General features: G+C 39.8%; 1 protein-coding gene across 8 annotated transcripts in view; it reads right to left on the bottom strand.

Moving 5' to 3' along the window:
- The window catches only part of NQR (ARP protein (REF)), a 75,749-nt gene that overhangs the window by 26,064 nt on the left and 29,659 nt on the right, over positions 1 to 20,026 (bottom strand). For all 8 annotated transcript variants that reach the window (XR_016076468.1, XR_016076471.1, XR_016076469.1 and 5 more), the window contains exons 10-12: positions 10,150 to 10,251; positions 9,665 to 9,760; positions 8,279 to 8,353 (exon numbers count right to left, since the gene is read on the bottom strand). Coding sequence is in view for 1 of the 8 variants with exons in the window: in XM_010270907.3 (XP_010269209.1) it covers positions 8,279 to 8,353; positions 9,665 to 9,760; positions 10,150 to 10,251 (273 nt within the window). In the remaining 7 variants the exon portion in view is untranslated. The remainder of the gene's footprint in view (positions 1 to 8,278; positions 8,354 to 9,664; positions 9,761 to 10,149; positions 10,252 to 20,026) is intronic.

Below are 20,026 nucleotides of genomic sequence, written 5' to 3'. Positions count from 1 at the left end.
CAGACATTACAATCAGTCTGACTGTAGTTCACACACTCTAACCATCCAACGTCCAAACAAATAACTATATAATCAAGGCATGAGCCCTACGCACCATCGGCCAAAGAAGGCTGAGACAAACTGAAACAAAAAAAAAAAAAAAAACACCTGTTCAGCACTTGTACGAAGGTGCTAATTTGAACTTGACTTCACAGCATCGAACAGGGGAGTCTGCACCAGCATCACCCTTCTCCAACTAGGGTTTTCTTGCTATTACGGCCAAGAAAAAGAAATCACAAAAGCTGCCGCCAGAAACTGCTAGGGTTTCCCAAAAAAACTGCCGCCAGAAACCTGTTAGGGTTTCTGCAGAAACAGCCACGTCCAAACACTTTTTAAGAATAGGGCAGGAGGGATCGTAGGTCTTTTTCAACCCAGAAAACCTGCTCTGATACCATGTGGTGATTCGTGGGGATTGGGAGAGAGAGAGAGAGAGAGAGAGAGAGAGAGGAAAAAGTTACTACTGGCTGCCGCCAGTTTTCTATTTATATTAACTTCATAAAAGAATAAGAAATTACAAGTATGCCCCTGGCGGCATATCCTAGAATCAGAATAATAAGAAAAAAGAAAGAAGAAAAAAGAAACAAGTAACTGTAATTGTCCAACAGCCTACTAACAACAGCTATAAAGTAACAATTAAGTAAGCCTTACAACAGGGTGCAGGCCAAGAAAAGATTAGAATTGTTGAAGAAGGAACTTCCAACACCCATGTCAACTTGAGGTCAATGATCAAGAAGAGATAGAAGTGGAGCAAGTTAAAAAATTCAGGTGCAAGATGCAAATGTATTGGTTGTAGTAGATGTTAGTAAGGAAGTAAGTCATGACTTTACCTTACAAGTTCAACTGTAACCAATTCAAGAATTACAAGCTGACATAGTACAAGTTCCACCAACATCAATAATGGCAAGAGTTCAAGAGTTTGCTGAAGAACCAAGGGCAGCTGAACACATAGAGATGGAGATTTCTCAACTAGAGGTTGAAGGAAAAGTTCCAAATGTTGTAGTTAAGATTTTGGATATGAAAGTTCATAGTGGTAAGCAAGGGGAAGATTCACCACAAGATAGGCTGATTGATGATGTAAGTGTATAGGAGGCTAATGTTATTGATGATTTAACAATGAAGGTTATGAAAGGCAGTATTTCAGACATACATTGCTTTAAAGATCCATTTATAGCTATGTGTGTGACATCTACTCTACAGTCCAAGTGTATTTAAGTAGCTATGGGAATTACTACTACTACTGTCATTGAGATACATCAACTTTTCATCCTCAAAGTTCTTCAAAACTCAAGGATGAGTTTTTTTTGAACCAGGGGAGAATAACGCAAGAGCTGAAGAATCAAATTTGGAATTTTCTGAAATTTTCTATATTTTTGTATATTTGGACAGTATTGAGTATTTTCGTCATTTTGACCAGTCCCATGTGAGCTTAGGCTATAGCATCTTGTTCCTCTAGCTTAGTAGTGCTTCTCTTTCAATTTTCAGTTTATTTGCCTTAGTGGATAGAAAGTTAGTGTTTTTTGATCCACAAGACAAGGAGTGGAATTTTGTAATTATGGTGAACAGTATTCCGGGCCACACAAGTCGCTCTATAAATAGATGTATTCTCTTTCTTTTGAAGCTAATGAATTGAAGAAAACTGAAGAGAGGAGAGCTTGAGAGTTCAGCAATGAGGGTCTGAGAATGAGAGTTTCGAACCTACTCTCTCTCAGCACCCTAACATTCTCTTATTAAGATATATTTGAATAATTACAAGGAGGCCCTTAGGTGGGCAAGAATTTACAAAGAACTTAATATAGACAGGATGGGCCCAGAATAAGGCCCATTACAGAAAAGAAACATAAATAACAAGAAAGAATAAACAACCAATGGGCCATTCGGCCCATCTTCTCTACACTCCCCCTCAAGCTGAGCATAAATGTCAATCATGCCAAGCTTGCTGGTATCATGCTGAAGTTTTGCCTTGGGAATGCCTTTGGTGAGAAAATCTGCCAATTGTCCTTCAGATGTGATGAAAGGAAGACACACTTCACCCGAAGAGATCCTTTCCCTAATGAAGTGTCGATCAACTTCAATATGCTTGGTTCTATCATGTTGCACTGGGTTGTGAGCAATGTTGATGGCAGCCTGATTATCACAGTACAACATCATTGGCTTGTCATATTCAACTCCAAGTTCTTCCATCAATGATTTTAGCCATAATAATTCAGAAACTCCATGTGCCATGGCCCTGTATTCTGCTTCAACAGAGGACCGAGCAACAACCGATTGTTTCTTGCTTCTCCAAGAAACAACATTACCAGCCACCAAGCTGCAATACCCAGAAGTAGATCTTCTGTCATCAATGTTTCCAGCCCAGTCAGCATCGGTGTAGGCTTCAAGTTTCATATGACCATGCTTGGCAAACAGAATACCTTTTCCTGGGGAGCCCTTCAAATAACATAGGATTCTCTCTGCTGCTGCCAGATGAGTATCTCGGGGAGCATGCATGAATTGGCTAATGCAACTGATTGCATATGCAATATCTGGCCGAGTCATGCATAGATACAAAAGTTTCCCAAGAAGTCTCTGAAAGATTCCTTTGTCTTCTAACAATGTCCCTTCTGAGGCTGAGAGTTTATGACTCATATCAATAGGAGTAGCAACTGGTCTAGCACCCATCTTTCCAGTCTCGGAGAGCAAGTCAAGAACATACTTCCTTTGGGAGATAAGAATCCCATCCTTGGATCGAGCCACTTCTATACCAAGAAAGTATCTCAAGTCCCCCAAATCTTTAATCTCAAACTCTGTATGGAGAAAAGATTTTAGATCATGAATTCCTGAAACATCATTACCAGTCACTACAATATCATCTACATACACAATGAGATATACTACCAGAGGTCCACTTCTCTTCACAAAAAGAGTATGATCGGACTGTGTCTACACATAACCAAAATTAACAAGTGTTGTTCTAAATCTCTCAAACCATGCTCTAGGGGACTATTTTAGTCCATAAAGAGATTTCTTCAGCCTGCATACCTTCCCTTTCATATCAGTTCCATACATCCCTGGAGGAAGAGACATATAAACCTCCTCATGTAATTCACCATTCAGAAATGCATTCTTCACATCCAATTGATAAAGGGGCCAGTCAAAGTGAGCAGCTAAAGATAGAAGAACCCTCACAGATGTCATCTTGGCAACAGGTGCAAAGGTCTCTAAATAATCAATCCCATATGTCTGTGTATAGCCTTTTGCAACCAGTCTGGCCTTGTACCTTTCAATAGTGCCATCAGCTTGGTATTTGATAGTAAAGACCCACTTGCAACCGACTGGATCCTTCCCTTCAGGCAAATCCACCACTTCCCATGTGTCATTCTTGTATAGGGCATCGATTTCAGATCTCATAGCATCCCTCCACTCTGGAATCTTAAGAGCTTCTGACACAGACCTGGGAATAGGATGAGAAGCAACAGAAGAGAGATAGGCAAAGTATGGAGGTGAAAGCAAACTGTAAGAAAGGTGCTTGGAAATGCAGTGTGAAGTGCACTTCCGTTTTCCTTTCCTAACAGCAATGGGAATATCAAGGTCAGGGAAGGATGAATCCAAAGATGCTGAAACAGAACCTGTTGTCTCTTCTGTGACTGGAAGTGTATGAGGCCCATGTGTTGTAGGAGAAACAACCTGCACATTTCTGGATCTTTGCCTTTGATACACCTTGGGACTGAGGATAGGACGAGGAGGTAGAGTACTGGGACAAGGGGAAAGGAATGACTGATCCACCCTTGATGCATTTGAAGGAGAAGCAGACACATCAAGAGACTCAACAGGGACAGGAAGAGGAAGAGCAAACACCTGTGACAAATCCTCCCCCTATGGACAATGTCCTTCTGAAGAGGAACTATAAAAGGGGGAAAGCTCATCAAAGGTGACATCCATTGAGACATACCAATTGCCAGACTTTGGATCAAAACAACAATAACCCTTCTGTGTGGGGGAATAACATAGGAAGATACACTTTTGAGCTTTGGGTTCAAATTTATGCCTTTGGACACTTGGGACATGTACATAACAGGTGCAGCCAAAGACACGAATAGGAACAGGAAAAAGGTCCTTGTCTGGATGAAGAAGATTGAAGGGAGACTTAAACCCCAAAAACCTGGTAGGAACATGTGAGGCAAATAAGATACTTCTTGCAACTTCAACAATATGCCTATTTTTCCTCTCAGCAACCCCATTCTGTTTTGGGGTCCTAGCACATGAGCTTTGATGAATAACCCCCATGTCAGAGAGATAGCAGGATAGATTTTTCTCAAAGTATTCTTTTGCATTGTCAGATCTGAAGATTTTAATCCTGGTATCAAATTGAGTTAAAACAAATTCATGGAATTGTCTTACAAGTCTTGGAACTTCATCACGGGATTTCATCAGGAATATCCAAGTGAACCGAGAAAAATCATCAATAAACAGGATAAAATATTTATAGCCACCCATGGAAGGTAAGTGGTAAGGCCCCCACACATCAGAGTGCACAATATTAAAAGGAAAAGAAGATCTTTTATTACTCAAAGGATAATTGTTTCTACAATGCTTTGACAATTCACAAGATTCACAATGAAGACTAGACAAACTAATTCCCTTAAACAGTTCAGGGAAAAGATGACTCAAGGCAGAAAAAGACAGATGACCAAAACGACGATGACACAACATAATCCGACTAACAGACTCTGAAGAAACAGATCCAAGAGCAGCATTCCCAAGATGATCAGTGCATTGTTCCGGAGTATCAAGCAGGTATATTCCGTTCACCTCATGGCCACTCCCAATCACCTTCTGAGACTCCAGATCCTGAAAAACACAGTAGGAAGGAAAGAATGTTACACAACAGTTTAGTGATTTGGTTAAACTGCTTACAGACAACAAATTTGTATTTAGTTTAGGTACATGAAGGGCAGAAGGTAGGAACAAGGAATCCGTAGCCTTGATGGTTCCCTTACCAGAGATAGGGGCAAGTGAACCATCAGCTAAAGTGATTTTATCACGTCCAGGGAGCAAGTCATATGAAACAAATAGGGTAGAAAGATTAGTCATATGGTCAGAAGCACCTGAGTCAATAATCCAAGGGGTCTTGAGATTACCTGAAGTGGTAGCATGATTGGCAGAAGCCCTTATACCTGAATGAGCAAATGCTGAAGCAGCAGAAGAATTGCCTGAAGGGTTGGAAGAAGAGGTCACATCACTCAGCTGACTAATCATCTTCCCAAACTTTTCATATTCTGCTCTCATGGCTGCCAACTGTGCAGAAGTAGACATTTCTTCACTATCTGGCCCGGCAGCTACATTTGCACTTCCTGATCTTTTACTATCATACTTTTTCTGAAACCGACTGAGAACAAGATTAGGATGTAATTTCCAGCACTTATCTTTGGTGTGCTTTGACTTCTTGCAGTACTCACATATAACTTCTTTCTTTCCTATGCCACCAGAAGTTCCAGCATTCCCTTTGGGTTTAATCCCCATATTGGCAAAGTGATCATACATATCAGCCCCTTGAACCTGAACAGACCTTCTGCTCTCTTCACTACTCACCAATGCATAAGCTTGTAACAAAGAGACACACTCCTTGGAAAGAATATTCTGTTTTGTGATATCATATTCTGGGTTTAGTCCAATTAAGAACTCAAATACCCTGTTCCTTTCAACCAATTTTCTGTAGGTCTCTGCATCATTGGTGGTGTCCCAAGGTACAGCTTCTATTAGGTCAATCTCTTGCCATAAGGACTTCAGGGTTGAGAAATATACAGCAAGAGGTTTCTCCCCTTGTCTTAAATTCTTTACATCACTTCTCAATTTATATGCTCAGGCCACATTGAGTTTTTGTGAATAGGTTTCCGCAACACTGTCCCAAATTTCTTTTGCTGAATTCATCCATAGGTAGTGTTGGCTGATTTGCGGCTGCATTGAATTCACAAGCCACCCAATGACAGTGTAATTTTCTTGCATCCACTTCTCGTAGGATGGATCATCTTCTGGGGGAGCCTTCTTACTCCCGGAAATGAATCCCCACTTTCCTCTACTACAAACATGAATCTTTACTGATTGTGACCATGCCAGATAATTAGTTCCATCTAGTTTAACTGTGGTCACAGTCAATAAGGAACCATTTGGAGTTCCCTGAACCAGTCCATATTCGGCACCACTTTTGTTTTCAAACTCTGAGGAGTACATCATGTAAACACTCTAAACAGAGTTCAGCCGACCACAAGAAGACAGTATACTGAGTTCAGCCTTCAAGAAGTAATCAGAAACTCCTAGGCACTGTGCAATCAGCCGAAGTACCTTTTCAAAGTTGTGCACTCAGCCAAGAAGAGTAAATACCAATCGGTATTGCTGAACAGGCCTTTTCACAAACACAGTGTGGGCAATAGAGACAGCCCCACTGTCAAGGAAGAGAAAAGACCCCAAAAAACAGTTCGTACAGCCCCTTAAAACAGCCAAAATATGAGTAACAATACACAGCCTTGTTACAAGGATGTTTCGATAGGTTTTAACAGTCCAAGAAGAAGAGAAAAAACAGCCCAGAAATTTCTGGGTTAAACCAGATTTAATGCAGTCGAAGGTAGTACAAAACAGCTAGGGTTTTCGGACACTTCAACAGTCCAAACACAGTCGAAGATAATACAGAACAACCAGAAACTGAGCACAACTTACAGTTCGAGCTTCAACAGTCCAAACACAGTCGAGCTTCAAAAACAGAACAACCAGTCCAAACACAGTCGAGCTTCAATAGTCCAAACACAGTCGAACTTCAGAGCAGAAAACTGAGCACAACTTACAATTCGAGCTTCAACAGTCCAAACACAGTCGAGCTTCAAAAACAGAACCGAGCTGTTCCCCTTCTCCTTCCCCTTTTTTTTTCTCTGATTCTTCCTGGCCACCGAACCCCTTCCCCAAGAGATTCTAGTCTTGGGCTCGTCCACTGACCTCCAAGAATCAGGTAGTATGTGACTAAGCTTCCAGCCCTATGATATTTAGGTTCAGATATGCTCTGATACCATGAAGAAAACTGAAGAGAGGAGAGCTTGAGAGTTCAGCAATGAGGGTCTGAGAATGAGAGTTTTGAACCTACTCTCTCTCAGCACCCTAACATTCTTTTATTAAGATATATTTGAATAATTACAAGGAGGCCCTTAGGTGGGCAAGAATTTACAAAGAACTTAATATAGACAGGATGAGCCCAGAATAAGGCCCATTACAGAAAAGAAACATAAATAACAAGAAAGAATAAACAACCTATGGGCCATTCGGCCCATCTTCTCTACATGAATGAATGAAGATTTCTTTAGAGCTCTCTTGCAAGTTTGTTGTATGAACTGATTCCTACAAACCCTAGAGTAATTCTAGGACCCTTGGATTGATTCCTTGGGAATTTCTCTCTCTCTCCCTCTCTCCCTTAGGAGTGTCAGTGGTATTCGAAAATCCGATTTTGAATTTGAGATTCAACATAATCGAATTGAATTCAGATAATTCAAATATCTAATCAATCAAATCCAGATATCCTATTCATACCGAATAGTTAATCAGATTCGAATTCAGATATGACCTGATTTGATTCGATAAATATCCAAATTCAACCGATTATTTAATTCTTATAATATAATATATAAAATACTTAAATGTTTTATGTAATTTATATATAATAATTAAATTATATAAATAATTAGATATTTATATACTTTAAATAAATTTTTTATTTTATATATTTATTAATTACCAAAATAATTAATTGGTCAAATTCGAATTCGAATATTAATTTTCAATATCCGTCGGATATCGAATCGAATTCAGATATTGAATTTTCTAATTGGATTTGAACCACTACATCACTATCCCTACTTTTTAACCTCTCTCTCTACTTTTTAACCCACATTACTATCTTGTAAACTAGTTCGCCATTGTAAAACCATCAAATTCAAAAACTGTGTTTTGGGCAATAAATCCCTTTGTACTAGCCTCTGTAAGAACCAACTGTAGTTCTAATAAAGGAAAAGAAAATCGGTTCCCCTGCTATATCCTTTCACTAACGCATAAATAAATTTCCATGTACAAGAAATAAATAGAGGAACCATCCAAGTTTGTTTCCCTTTTTTGAAATCAAAATGGAAATAAGTAACTGCGCCAACATAAAGGAACTTCTCAAACATTCCTGGGCATGCAACAGAAGCAAATATGAAACTGATCTCAAGGAGATATGACAGACCTGGACTGCAAACTGTCCTGTCCCTCCTGCAGCAGCAGTAACAAGAACTACCTTCCCAGATTCCATTTGTGCTGCCTTCAAATTCCATACAAGAAATTGTAACAAGTTCAGAAAGAAGTGATAAGTGATGCATGTTTTTGGGGAAAGTGAATCAAGTTTCATTTGATGACAACTTTCAAAACAAAGTAATAGCATGGTTAGAGAGGAACAAAAATATCAGAAAGAAGTGATAAGTGATGCATTTTTTTGGGGAAAGTGAATCAAGTTTCATTTGATGACAACTTTCAAAACAAAGTAATAGCATGGTTAGAGAGAAACAAAAAATATTCTTGTTCCTACGTTTCAATGAGGAAAAAACAAATTATCTCAAGGAACAACCCCTTCCATTTTGAGATGGTGTGGAACTCATTGTCCCTTCAAAATTTGCTTTTATGGTTTGTAAGAATGTGTGATAAAAATGCATATGTGGAGACGGATTAGTGGAAAAACTAGGAAAGATAGGGTCAGAAATGAAGTCATTTGAAGGAACCTATGAGTAGATCAAATAGGTGATAAAATGAGAAATGTAGGCTAAGATGGTTTTGCCACATGGATAGAAGACCATTGACAGCACCCATAAGAAGAGGCGGTCTGTTGCAAGTTGAAGGGGCTAGAAGGGCTAGGGATAGACCAAAAAGGACATGGGTTGAAGTTGTAATAAATAATTTAAGCACTCATAATTTAAAAATGGATATGGCATTAATCAGAACAGAATGATGAAACAGGATTCATGTAGCATGTAAGGCTTGGATAATGACAATGATGAATGTGAGCTAGGTATTCCCTAGTTCTGTTAGGGAATCTGTGGATGGTTGGTAAATTGGTGGAATAAACAGCAAAGGCAGGGCAGTGTGAGCAAACATAGCCCATCTGGATGGAAAGAAATTTTTGAATCTTCAACAGATACGCAACCCAGGAGGATAACGTTATTAGAACTGCTAGTCTTGTCTTTGCTTGGCTCTCTGTCACAAAACTATTTATAATTGTATCTTTTCTAGAGACTGTTCAGTGTACTGAAGGGTGGCTCCATTCTGTTTTCTTGCCTCACTGTACAAGCCTTGTGGCTTAATTCCTTTGTTTCCTTAATAAAATATCTTTACCTTTCTCAGAAAAAAAAAATGAAGGGAATGAATCAATATACGGAGAAGTTTCATCCAATAACTTTCAAAATGAAGAAATAACATTGTCATAGAGAAGCACAAAACATTTGTGTTCCTACACTTTTAAGTCCTATATCACATACTAACTGTTATAAGTGCACATCATAAACATATGTACCAAGAAAACTTCTAGAATTTATAAGTACCAAGTAAAGCAATATCTGCATAAAATTTTGAAGCAGCAAACCTTTTCTAATGCAATTGATGCTGTAAGTCCTGAAGTAAGCATAGCCACAACCTCTGGATCTGGTCGTGCCACAGCAAGAATGTGTTTTGAAGGAACCTGAAATTGCAGTATCAAGGATACTGAAATTTGTAATAGTTTCTAGTACATCTGTGAGTGTAAAATGAAACCCTGATAAATGTTCTAATACAGGGAAAGTGTGCATATGGAAGTATTTTGGTAAGGCTCAGTTTGGAAAGAGTACAAATACAAATATGTACAGTACAAATACATACAAAATAATACGAAGTACAAGATTTTGTACACTACAAATTTTTATTTCTACTCCTTCTAAACTGAGCCTAAGTTACATAAGGTTGTGCATTTTCAAACCTCATTTACATTAACAAATCACCCTACATTAAGATATCTCAGTCAAAGTAGGTTGGGCTTTTCTACTCTTAAAAGCAGGACTAGCATTGCTAAACAAACTCTGAAAGAAAGTATACCACCATGAATTCGGCATAGCTTCCATAGGTCATAAGTGCAACTGGACTGCCTATTTTCAAGTCAGAGACTGAATCCCCTATAGCAGCAATTATTCCCACAGCCTGAAAATAAGAATGGTGACAGTAAGTAGCAAATACATGTCTAGTATGATCTGGAAGACAGAGAAGAAAACGGCAGAGAAAAGAGAAATGAATTGAGGCAATCAAAGTGGTCTGGCAGCTTCCACTTTGTCTTAATATATGACGGTATCAAACATAAGGTAAAAGGACAAGTATGCCCTCGTTACAAACAGAATAGAACATTATATATAAAAACGCCTCCTAACTGACAACAATGAGTAACATAAATATATTCACCTGAAAATTAGCAATAAAATGACAAGAAATAGAAAATTCCCAAACTAATCTAGTTCCAAAAAACATCAAACTTGGAAGGAATTTTTAGTACATGATGATAATGAAATATAAGAACCTACCAAATGTAAGTTTCTCTTAATTAACTACAATAAATTTCCATTAAATTATTATAAGTATAAAAGGTGTACATGTAGAACCATTACATGGAAGAAAATCTTGAAATTTTCTTACAGATTTCTTTTTGAAGTTTTATACAAATTTCATGCAACTCGGCAGTACTACTTTTACTATTACGGAGACTCCTTGGAACACAATCTTGAGAAATAGTGAATGTTGAGAAATATATATGTTGGGTGAAAGTCCATACTTGTACTTTTCTGTTGTATGCTATATTTTTAATTATCTATATGGGGATATTATTGCAATCTTCCTTTTTTTTTACTTTTTGAATGATAACAGGAGTTTCATAAATTATGATTGGCTATATTCTCTAACTAAAACCGGTGTTCCCCTTCTCCTCTTTAGTTTTGTAAGTACGAGGCCACCCATTTGAGTGGGATTCTAGGATATCAGATTGTGTCTGGAGAAATGTTATCACATTTCAACAACACATTTTGCAGGTTATACAAAACCTTTGGTTGGGATTTCTTCAACTTTCTATTTCACAGAGATGAACGGTGAGGCATTGGAAGACTGTGCACTTGTGCCCAGGGCTGTATGTCTGACTTGTGAAGATATTATAATTAGTTAATGTCCTTGATTTATCTTGGGACCTGGGCTTGAGATGGGGTGTTAAAGATAGTGGAACTCTGAATGTCATGGATCTCCTTGAATCCTTAGAAAGTGTCTTCTTGAACCCACATAAGCATGATGCGAGAATCTGGATCCTCGGCTCCTCAGGTTCTCTCTTGCACTTCCTTTCATCCCTTAGTCCTAGCTTCCTTTTCAAGGCCAATTGGGGAGGTCTGGCACCACCTAGGATTAGAGCTTTCTGTTGAGAGATTTATCATGACAAAATCAATACCACTAAAACTTTGCAAAGTAAAAGGCTTTCTTGGTGCTTTTCTCCTCATGTTTGTCCTATGTGTACAGCTAATGGTGAGAATTATTTTCATCTACCTTTATGCCTGCTATTTTGGAGTACTTCTCATTGTTTGGGTGCAGGAGGTTACCTCCCAATGATCTAAAACATTAGTTTGATGCCTCATTCTTCTCCCCATTAAGGAAGAGAGAAATCCTATGTAGGTGTCTTAGAGCTGCAACACTATGGTGAGTATGGGAAGTGTTTTGCAATGGTAAAAAACTGATCTACTTTCATTCCATTGCCAATCGGCATATTTATACAGTAAGCTGCTGCAATAAATAGAAAACATCTTCCTAAATCAATTCCTATAATTAAGGGACTAACTATTTTAATCCCCATATTTAAGGGATTATACTTTTCCACAATCCTAGGAATACATATTCACACAATTCTATTTTTACACAACTACCAAATATAGATGCTAACTACCAAATATGCATCTACACCAGTAACCCCACATTTTCCAACACTCCCCCTCAAGCTGGTGAATAGAGATCCTCCATTCCCAGCTTGGCTATAATTCTACGAAAGTTTGTACTATTGAGCCCTTTAGTAAGTACATCGGCCAGTTGTCCTTTTGTAGATACATAGGGAGTGCAAATCAACTTGCTGTCCAGTTTCTCTTTTATAAAGTGTCGATCAATTTCGATGTGCTTCGTCCTGTCATGTTGAACAGGATTGTGAGCAATATTGATGGCTGACTTGTTGTCACAATATAGTTTCATAGGCTCTTCTCGTGGAATCTTCAAGTCTTCTAAAATTATCTTCAACCAGAGTAATTCACACACTCCTTGTGCCATAGCCCTGAACTCTGCCTCTGCACTTGACCGAGCCACTACATTTTGCTTCTTACTCCTCCAAGTGACTAAGTTTCCTCTCAAGAAGGTACAGTAACCATAAGTGGACCGTCTATCTACTGGAGATCCTGCATAATCGGCATTTGTATATGCTTCAAGAGCCAATCCCCCATTCCTTCTGAATAAAATTCCTTTCCCTGGATTGGCTTTCAAATAGTGCAGAATTCGATGAGCAGCCTGTAGATGAACTTCTTTAGGATTATGCATAAACTGACTTATTACTTACGGCATATGCAATATCCGGCCATGTATGTGCAAGATAGATGAGTTTTCCAACCAGTCTTTGGAACATCTCCTTGTCTACACTTGCATTCTCGTTGGCTTCTCCAAGTTTATGATTGGGATCTATAGGCGTGGAAGCTGGTATACATGCCATATTTCTTGTTTCTCTCAAAAAATCAACAACATACTTTTGTTGAGAGATAAAGATGCCTTGTTTAGAATGTGCAACTTCAATTCCAAGAAAATACTTTAGTCTCCCCAAGTCTTTTATCTCAAATTCTCTGGCAAGGCAGCTTTTCAATGCTTCCTTCTCCTTTTTATCATTCCCAGTAACGATTATATCGTCCACATAGACTAATAGAGCAGTAACTCTCCCTGAGGCTGTGTGTTTGATAAACAATGTGTGGTCACCTTGACTTTGCTTGTAACCTGTTCTAAGCATCACCTTTGTAAACCTTCCAAACCATGCCCTCAGAGACTGTTTGAGACTGTATAGTGCTTTCTTCAACCTACAAACTTTGTTCCCCTTAATGCCTTCTCCAAAACCCGGTGGAATGTCCATGTATATCTCCTCTTCTAGATCACCATGGAGAAATGCATTCTTTACATCAAACTGTTGCAAATCCCAATTATAGTTAGTAGCCAAAGACAGCAACACCCTTACTGTATTCATTTTAGCTACTGGGGCAAAAGTCTCCTGATAATCTACCCCATAAGTCTGTGTATATCCCTTGGCTACCAGTCGTGCTTTGTACCTTTCTATTGACCCATCAGATTTTTACTTAATTGCGAACACCCATTTACAACCTACAGCCTTCTTGTTTCTCGGTAGATCCACAACTTCCCAAGTGTTGTTCTTTTCTAGTGCCTCCATTTCCACTCTCATGGCTTTTCTCCACTCCTTATTAGAAAGTGCCTCGGCTAGAGTATTAGGAATTGGAATGGTGTTAAGGCTGGCTAGAAAACTTTTATGGGATTTAGAGAATCTTTGGAACGACACAGATTTGGCTAAAGGGTATAATGGGCATTTGGTACATTCTCTGGTTCCTTTTCTCAGGGCAATAGGTAGGTCATACTCATACTCAGACTGTGAAGGTACAGGTTCAGGTTCTGAACATCCCTCAGTTCTAGGATTAGGAGTTGAATCTTGGACTTGCACAAGTTGAGGATCTGAATTTCTTCTCCTAGAGTAAACCTGTATATATCTCACATCATCATGCACATCATTGGTGGGGTTAACAGTGTCTGGATTTGGTTCAATGGTCGGGTTGTTTGACTCTTGTTGAGGCTCGGAAATGTGGGGCTCAGAGGAATGTGACTCAGAAGGATGTGATTCTTGACGGTTGGATGACTGTGAGGAGGGTAATACATCTAGAAAGGGTAGATCCAAAGCCTTATCTTCCATTAGTGAGGGCTCCCCCTAAAGATAAGGTTGAGTGAAAAAGGATTGTCCCTCCTCAAATGTGACATCGATGGAGGTGTAGAATTTTCTAGTGGCTGGATGATAGCATTTATAACCTTTCTGAGTTGGGGAATATCTCAAGAAGACACACCTGATTGCTCGTGGATCTAATTTTCCCTTATTATGGACATGAACAAAGGCAGTGCAACCAAAAATTCTTGGTGTGAGATTATTTGGGGTTCGAATATCAGGGTAGAATTGAGAGAGGACTTGTATTGGGCTTCGGTTGTCAAGAACTTTAGATGGTAGTCTATTTATGGTGTATGCAGCAGTAAGGACAACTTCCACCCAATATTGTTTTGGGACCCGATTTTGAAAGAGAAAGGCTCGGGTGGTTTGCAAAAGATGGCCATTTTTCCTCTCAGCTACCCCATTCTGTTGGGGAGTGTTAACACAGGAAGATTCATGCACAATGCCTTCTTTCTGAAAAAATGAGGACAAATTCTGATTAAAATAATCTGTAGCATTATCAGATCGAAACCTTTTAATTTTCACACCAAACTGAGTTTGGACCATGTTATGGAAGTTGGGAAGAATGGTGCCCACATCAGATTTAGACTTAAGAAGAAAAATCCATGTGACCCTAGTGCAATCGTCAATAAAGGTGACAAACCATCTAGAACCAGTAATGTTGGGAATTCGAGAAGGGCCCCATATATCCAAATGAATCAAATAAAAAGGAGTTGAAGATCTTTTATTGCTGATTGGGAAAAAAACCCTTTTGTGTTTAGCAAATTCACAAACATCACAATGAAAGGTTTCAACATCAATCCCTTTAAACAAGGAAGGAAGCATTGTTTTTAAAACAGGAAATGAAGGATGACCGAAACGAAAGTGATGACGCCAAATTAAATCTTTATTGGAGGTAGATAAGAATGACTCGTGTGTGACATGCATAACAGTGTGAGATGGTTTGCTGGTTGCTTCAAGGTAGTAGAGTCCATCCCTTTCCTTAGCAAGTCCAATCTTCTTCCCCGAAACCTAGTCCTGAAATACACAGTAAGAAGGAAAGAACACAACATTGCAGTTCACATCCTGAGTGAGTTTATGTATAGAGATAAGGCTAGTGGATAACTTAGGAACATAAAGCACATTTTTAAGTAATAGGGATGGAGTAATTTGAATATTCCCAATTCCTGCCACTGTGGTGAAAGAACCATCAGCAACAGAAATTTTTCTACTACTAGGACAAGGTGTATAGGTGAGAAAATGTAGTGAAGAGGGTGTCATGTGGTTAGTAGCTCCAGAATCAAGAATTCATGGAAAAACACTAGCCAAGACATGTAATCCTAGAGATAAAGACTCACCCGAGAGAGCAAGAGAGGTAGAACCACTTCCTGGTTTCAAGGATCTCAGGAAACTCCTTAGCCTTTCAATTTCTTCATCATTAAATGGCCCCTGACTTGAGTGTTCTTGTTGCAGGATTGTAGAGACATTATGGGCCAGTTGAACTGCTTTCAAAACTCCTCAATTGCCCCATTCCTTGCTGGATGTGGGAGGTTTCCCATGAAGTTTCCAGCAGCGATCTTTTGTGTGTCTGGGCTTCTTGCAATAGGTGCACCAGAGGTTATCGTTAGAGTCACGGGTGGTTGTGTCACGAGCCAAGTTGTGATTGTTCTCACCCTTTGAACCACTGTAATTTCCTTCCCTTGCCACCATAGCAGAACCTTCGGGATCTTTAGGCTCAATCATGATTCCACGATGGCTTTCCTCAGCTCTGACAAGGGCTATAACTTCATTCAATGGAGGCACTTCTTCTTTGCCGAGAATTTGTATTCGGACCTGATCAAATTCAGCATTCAGTCCGACCAAAAAATCATACACCCTATCTCTTTCAATAAAATTCTTCAAGATCACAGCGTCATCGAGGCACTTCATCTCAAGAACCCGATAATGATCAAGCTCATGCCACAAATTTTGCAGCAGATTTGCATACTCTGTAACACTTCTGCTCCCTTGTTTGGCCGCCACTGTCTTCACTTTGACCTCATAGACACGAGCAGTGTCATGGGCTTTGGAATAGGTTTGTCAGACAGCGTCCCAAATAGCCCTTGCAGAGGGAAGAAATATACAAGTATCGCTAATCTCGGGTGTCATTGAACTCCACAACCATGACATAATCATGGAGTCCTCTTCGTCCCAAGCATCAAAATTAGGCTCGCCCAATTTTGGCCCTATTCCAAAAAGGTGACTAATTTTTCCTTTTCCCTTCAAATAGGTACTGATGGAGGCCCATCCCAAGGCCCATCTCACCCCTAGGGGCGGCAGCTCCTAGGATAAGGTCAAGAGTCCAAGATAAGTCAAGAAAGGATAATTCAAGATCCATTAAGACTTAATCCAAGACTCCAAGACTTATCAAGAACCCAAGATTATCAAGACTCTTCCAAGATTAGCAAGAATCCAATCAAGATCCAACAAAGACTCCAAGAAGCATCAAGAAAAATCCAAGACTCCCAGATTCATGCATAAGGAGAGCCAGGGAGATCGGACGGTGGAAGATCAAGCCCAAGAATTCCAAGAGGGTTCGACCTTATCAAGACAGCCCAAGAGGATCAAGATCAAGATTCATGTTCTTTCCTAGTTCTTTTACAATTTCCAAATGTATTATAAATACTGCTATTTTCCCAAAGTTAATCATCAATTCATACTTCAGATTTTCAGAATTTCTTCAAATTCTCTTCCTATTTTCACCACCTTTTCTCTCTCCTAGAGAAATCGGTGTTATTCGCTAGGTGCTAGCGAACGCTCGGTGCTTGCATAGCCAGCTCCGGTTCTCGTTGCTTCCACGCTGCGTCAGGTGGTATCAGAGCAGGGAATTCGCCCAGTCATGTCCAACCCAGACGGTAGCAGTCGCAACCCACCCCGTGACGGAGATCAGGGGTTCCCAGCCGTTTGGAGAGCAATCGAAGAGCAGCGTACAGCCACACGTAACATCGAACGGCAGTTGGCAGAGGTGACTGAACAACTGCAAACCTTGTTACGGGAGGTTGTCCCACGAATCCGGGACAATCCACAGCAGATCGTAGGAGACGACCACGACAGACCACCCGTCGCTACTGCGTCCCGACGTCTAGTTCTTGACGACGACAGTGATGATGATTTCGAATTTGGTGGTGCTCCAGTTCTTCCCGGCAACGACAGAAACGGTAGAAATTGGCACAATCAAGGTAATTTCAACCCCCGTAGGAATAATGATGAATTTAAACTCAAGGTAGATATTCCTACTTTTAGTGGAGATCTTGGTATAGAGGGACTTCTGGATTGGATCACAGAAGTCGATAGGTTCTTTGATTACATGGAAATACCAGAGGAACGAAGGGTAAAATTAGTAGCTTTCCGATTAAAGGGAGGCGCATCTGTTTGGTGGGAACGGATGAGAGAGATCCGGATGAGAGAAGGAAGGGGTCCTGTTCAAACCTGGAGGCGCATGAAACAATTAATCAGAGGTAGATTTTTACCTCCTGACTATGAACAATATATGTTTGAATCTTATCAAAGGTGTGCGCAGGGTTCTCGTAGTGTTAATGAATATACATCTGAATTTTTGAGATTAGCTGAAAGAAATCAATTATCTGAAAGTGATAACCAGCAGGCAGCCCGTTATCTAAGCGGTTTAAGACCGTCTATCAGAGATAAAATTGGGGTACAGATGGTTCTTAGTGTGCAGGAAGCAAGGAACCTAGCCTTGAAAGCAGAATTAATGTTCCAGGACAAGGCACGCAGTGATAATTATCGCCGGTACAACGGGAGCGACAACAGACCGGCAACTGTCGACAGGAACAAATCAGTTCCGGCAGTACAACCTTCTCACCCGGCAAGTACAAGTAACGCCGGTAAGGCTACTACAGGAGGACATACTCGAGGTAATCCTTCCAACCCTCCTAAACCCAGTAACCCTTATGCAAGGCCTGCTCCTATTAAATGTTTTAAATGTAATGAGGTTGGACATAGATCCAGTGACTGTCCCAGGAGGAAGGCAGTTAATATGGTAGAAAGGGAGGAGGAAGAAGATATTGAGGAGGAAGTATATTGTGGACCTGATGGAGAGGATGAAGAGGGTCCATATGAACATGAGGAGTATACTTGTGTGGTAAGAAAATTAATGTTGTCCCAGAAAAATAAGGATATTTCTCAAAGGCACAGATTATTTCGTACCAGATGTACTGTCAAGGGAAAATTATTTAATTTAATTATTGACAGTGGTAGTCAGGAAAATATTATTTGTAGGGATGTCATCCAACAATTACAGTTGATTCCTGAAAAACATCCCAACCCATACACAATTGGGTGGATCAAGGAAGGGGGCGGCGTACGAGTGGAAGAACGCTGCAAGGTACCTTTTTCAATTGGTAAGTACCATGATGAAGCATATTGTGATATTGTAGATATGGATGCTTGCCACATTTTGTTAGGGAGGCCTTGGCAATTTGATACAGATGCAAGGCACATGGGTAGGAAGAATACCTACCAACTTGAAAAAGAAGGTACACGTTATACTTTATTACCCATAGCAGAAAAAGGTATTACAAATACTCCAAAGGCACATGAGAAAAATTTCCTTACCATCACCCATCATCATGCTGAATTTGTTAAAGAATGTAAGGATACTCATGAGATACATTTGTTAGTAGTAAAAGGAGAAGATGTTAATGATGAAAATACAATTCCAGCTGAAATACAGGGACTACTGGATGAATTTAATGATGTAGTTCCAGAGGAGTTACCAAATGAACTCCCTCCCATGAGAGATATACAGCACCATATTGATTTTGTTCCAGGTACTAGTCTACCTAACCTCCCACATTACAGGATGAGTCCTAAGGAGAATGAAATTTTACGAGAAAAGGTAGAAGAATTATTGAAAAAGGGACACATTCAAATCAGCATGAGTCCTTGTGCAGTACCTGCCTTATTTACACTTAAGGATGGCAGTTGGAGAATGTGTGTCGACAGCAGGGCCATTAACAAGATCACCATTGGGTACAAATTTCCCATTCCTAGGCTGGACGACATGCTGGACCAACTAAGCGGAGCTGTAGTTTTCTCAAAAATAGATCTCAGGAGTGGATATCATCAAATCAGGATCCGTCCCGGAGATGAATGGAAGATAGCCTTCAAGACTAGAGATGGCTTGTTCGAGTGGTTGGTCATGCCCTTTGGACTAACCAACGCACCCAGCACTTTCATGAGGCTGATGAACCAGGTATTGTGCCCCTTCATTGGTAAATTTGTGGTAGTCTATTTTGATGATATTTTGATATACAGCAAATCTATCACTGAGCATGTGGGACATATTAGGGAGGTCCTGAAAACATTGAGGGAAAATAAATTATATGCTAATTTGAAGAAATGCATCTTTATGAATGATAATTTATTATTCCTGGGATTTATTATAAGCAAGGATGGTGTGAAAGTAGATGAGGAAAAGGTGAAAGCCATTAGGGAGTGGCCGACCCCATCCACTGTCACAGATGTCAGGCGATTTCATGGGTTGGCAACCTTCTATAGGCGTTTTATTAAGAATTTTAGTAGTATCATGGCCCCCATTACTGAATGCTTGAAAAAGGGGAAATTTCAATGGGGAGAAGAACAAGAGCAAAGTTTTGCTCTCATAAAAGAAAAGTTATGTACTGCTTTGAAGTTGAATGTGACGCCAGTGGAGTTGGCATAGGGGCTGTATTGTCCCAAGAGAAAAGACCCATTGCTTTCTTTAGTGAAAAATTATGTGAAGCCAGGAAAAAGTGGTCTACTTATGACAAGGAGTTTTATGCTGTGATTAGAGCCTTGAAAACATGGGAACACTATTTAATTGCAAAAGAATTTGTTCTCTATACTGACCACCAGGCCCTAAAATATCTTAGTGGGCAAAAGCAATTAAGAAGTGATTTACATGCC

This window comes from Nelumbo nucifera, chromosome 5 (assembly GCF_055504915.1).
Source record: "Nelumbo nucifera cultivar China Antique chromosome 5, China Antique-T2T, whole genome shotgun sequence".
Taxonomy (NCBI): domain Eukaryota; kingdom Viridiplantae; phylum Streptophyta; class Magnoliopsida; order Proteales; family Nelumbonaceae; genus Nelumbo; species Nelumbo nucifera.
The sequence above is the reverse complement of the archived record's forward strand: the minus strand, read 5'-3'. Positions and strand labels throughout refer to the sequence as shown.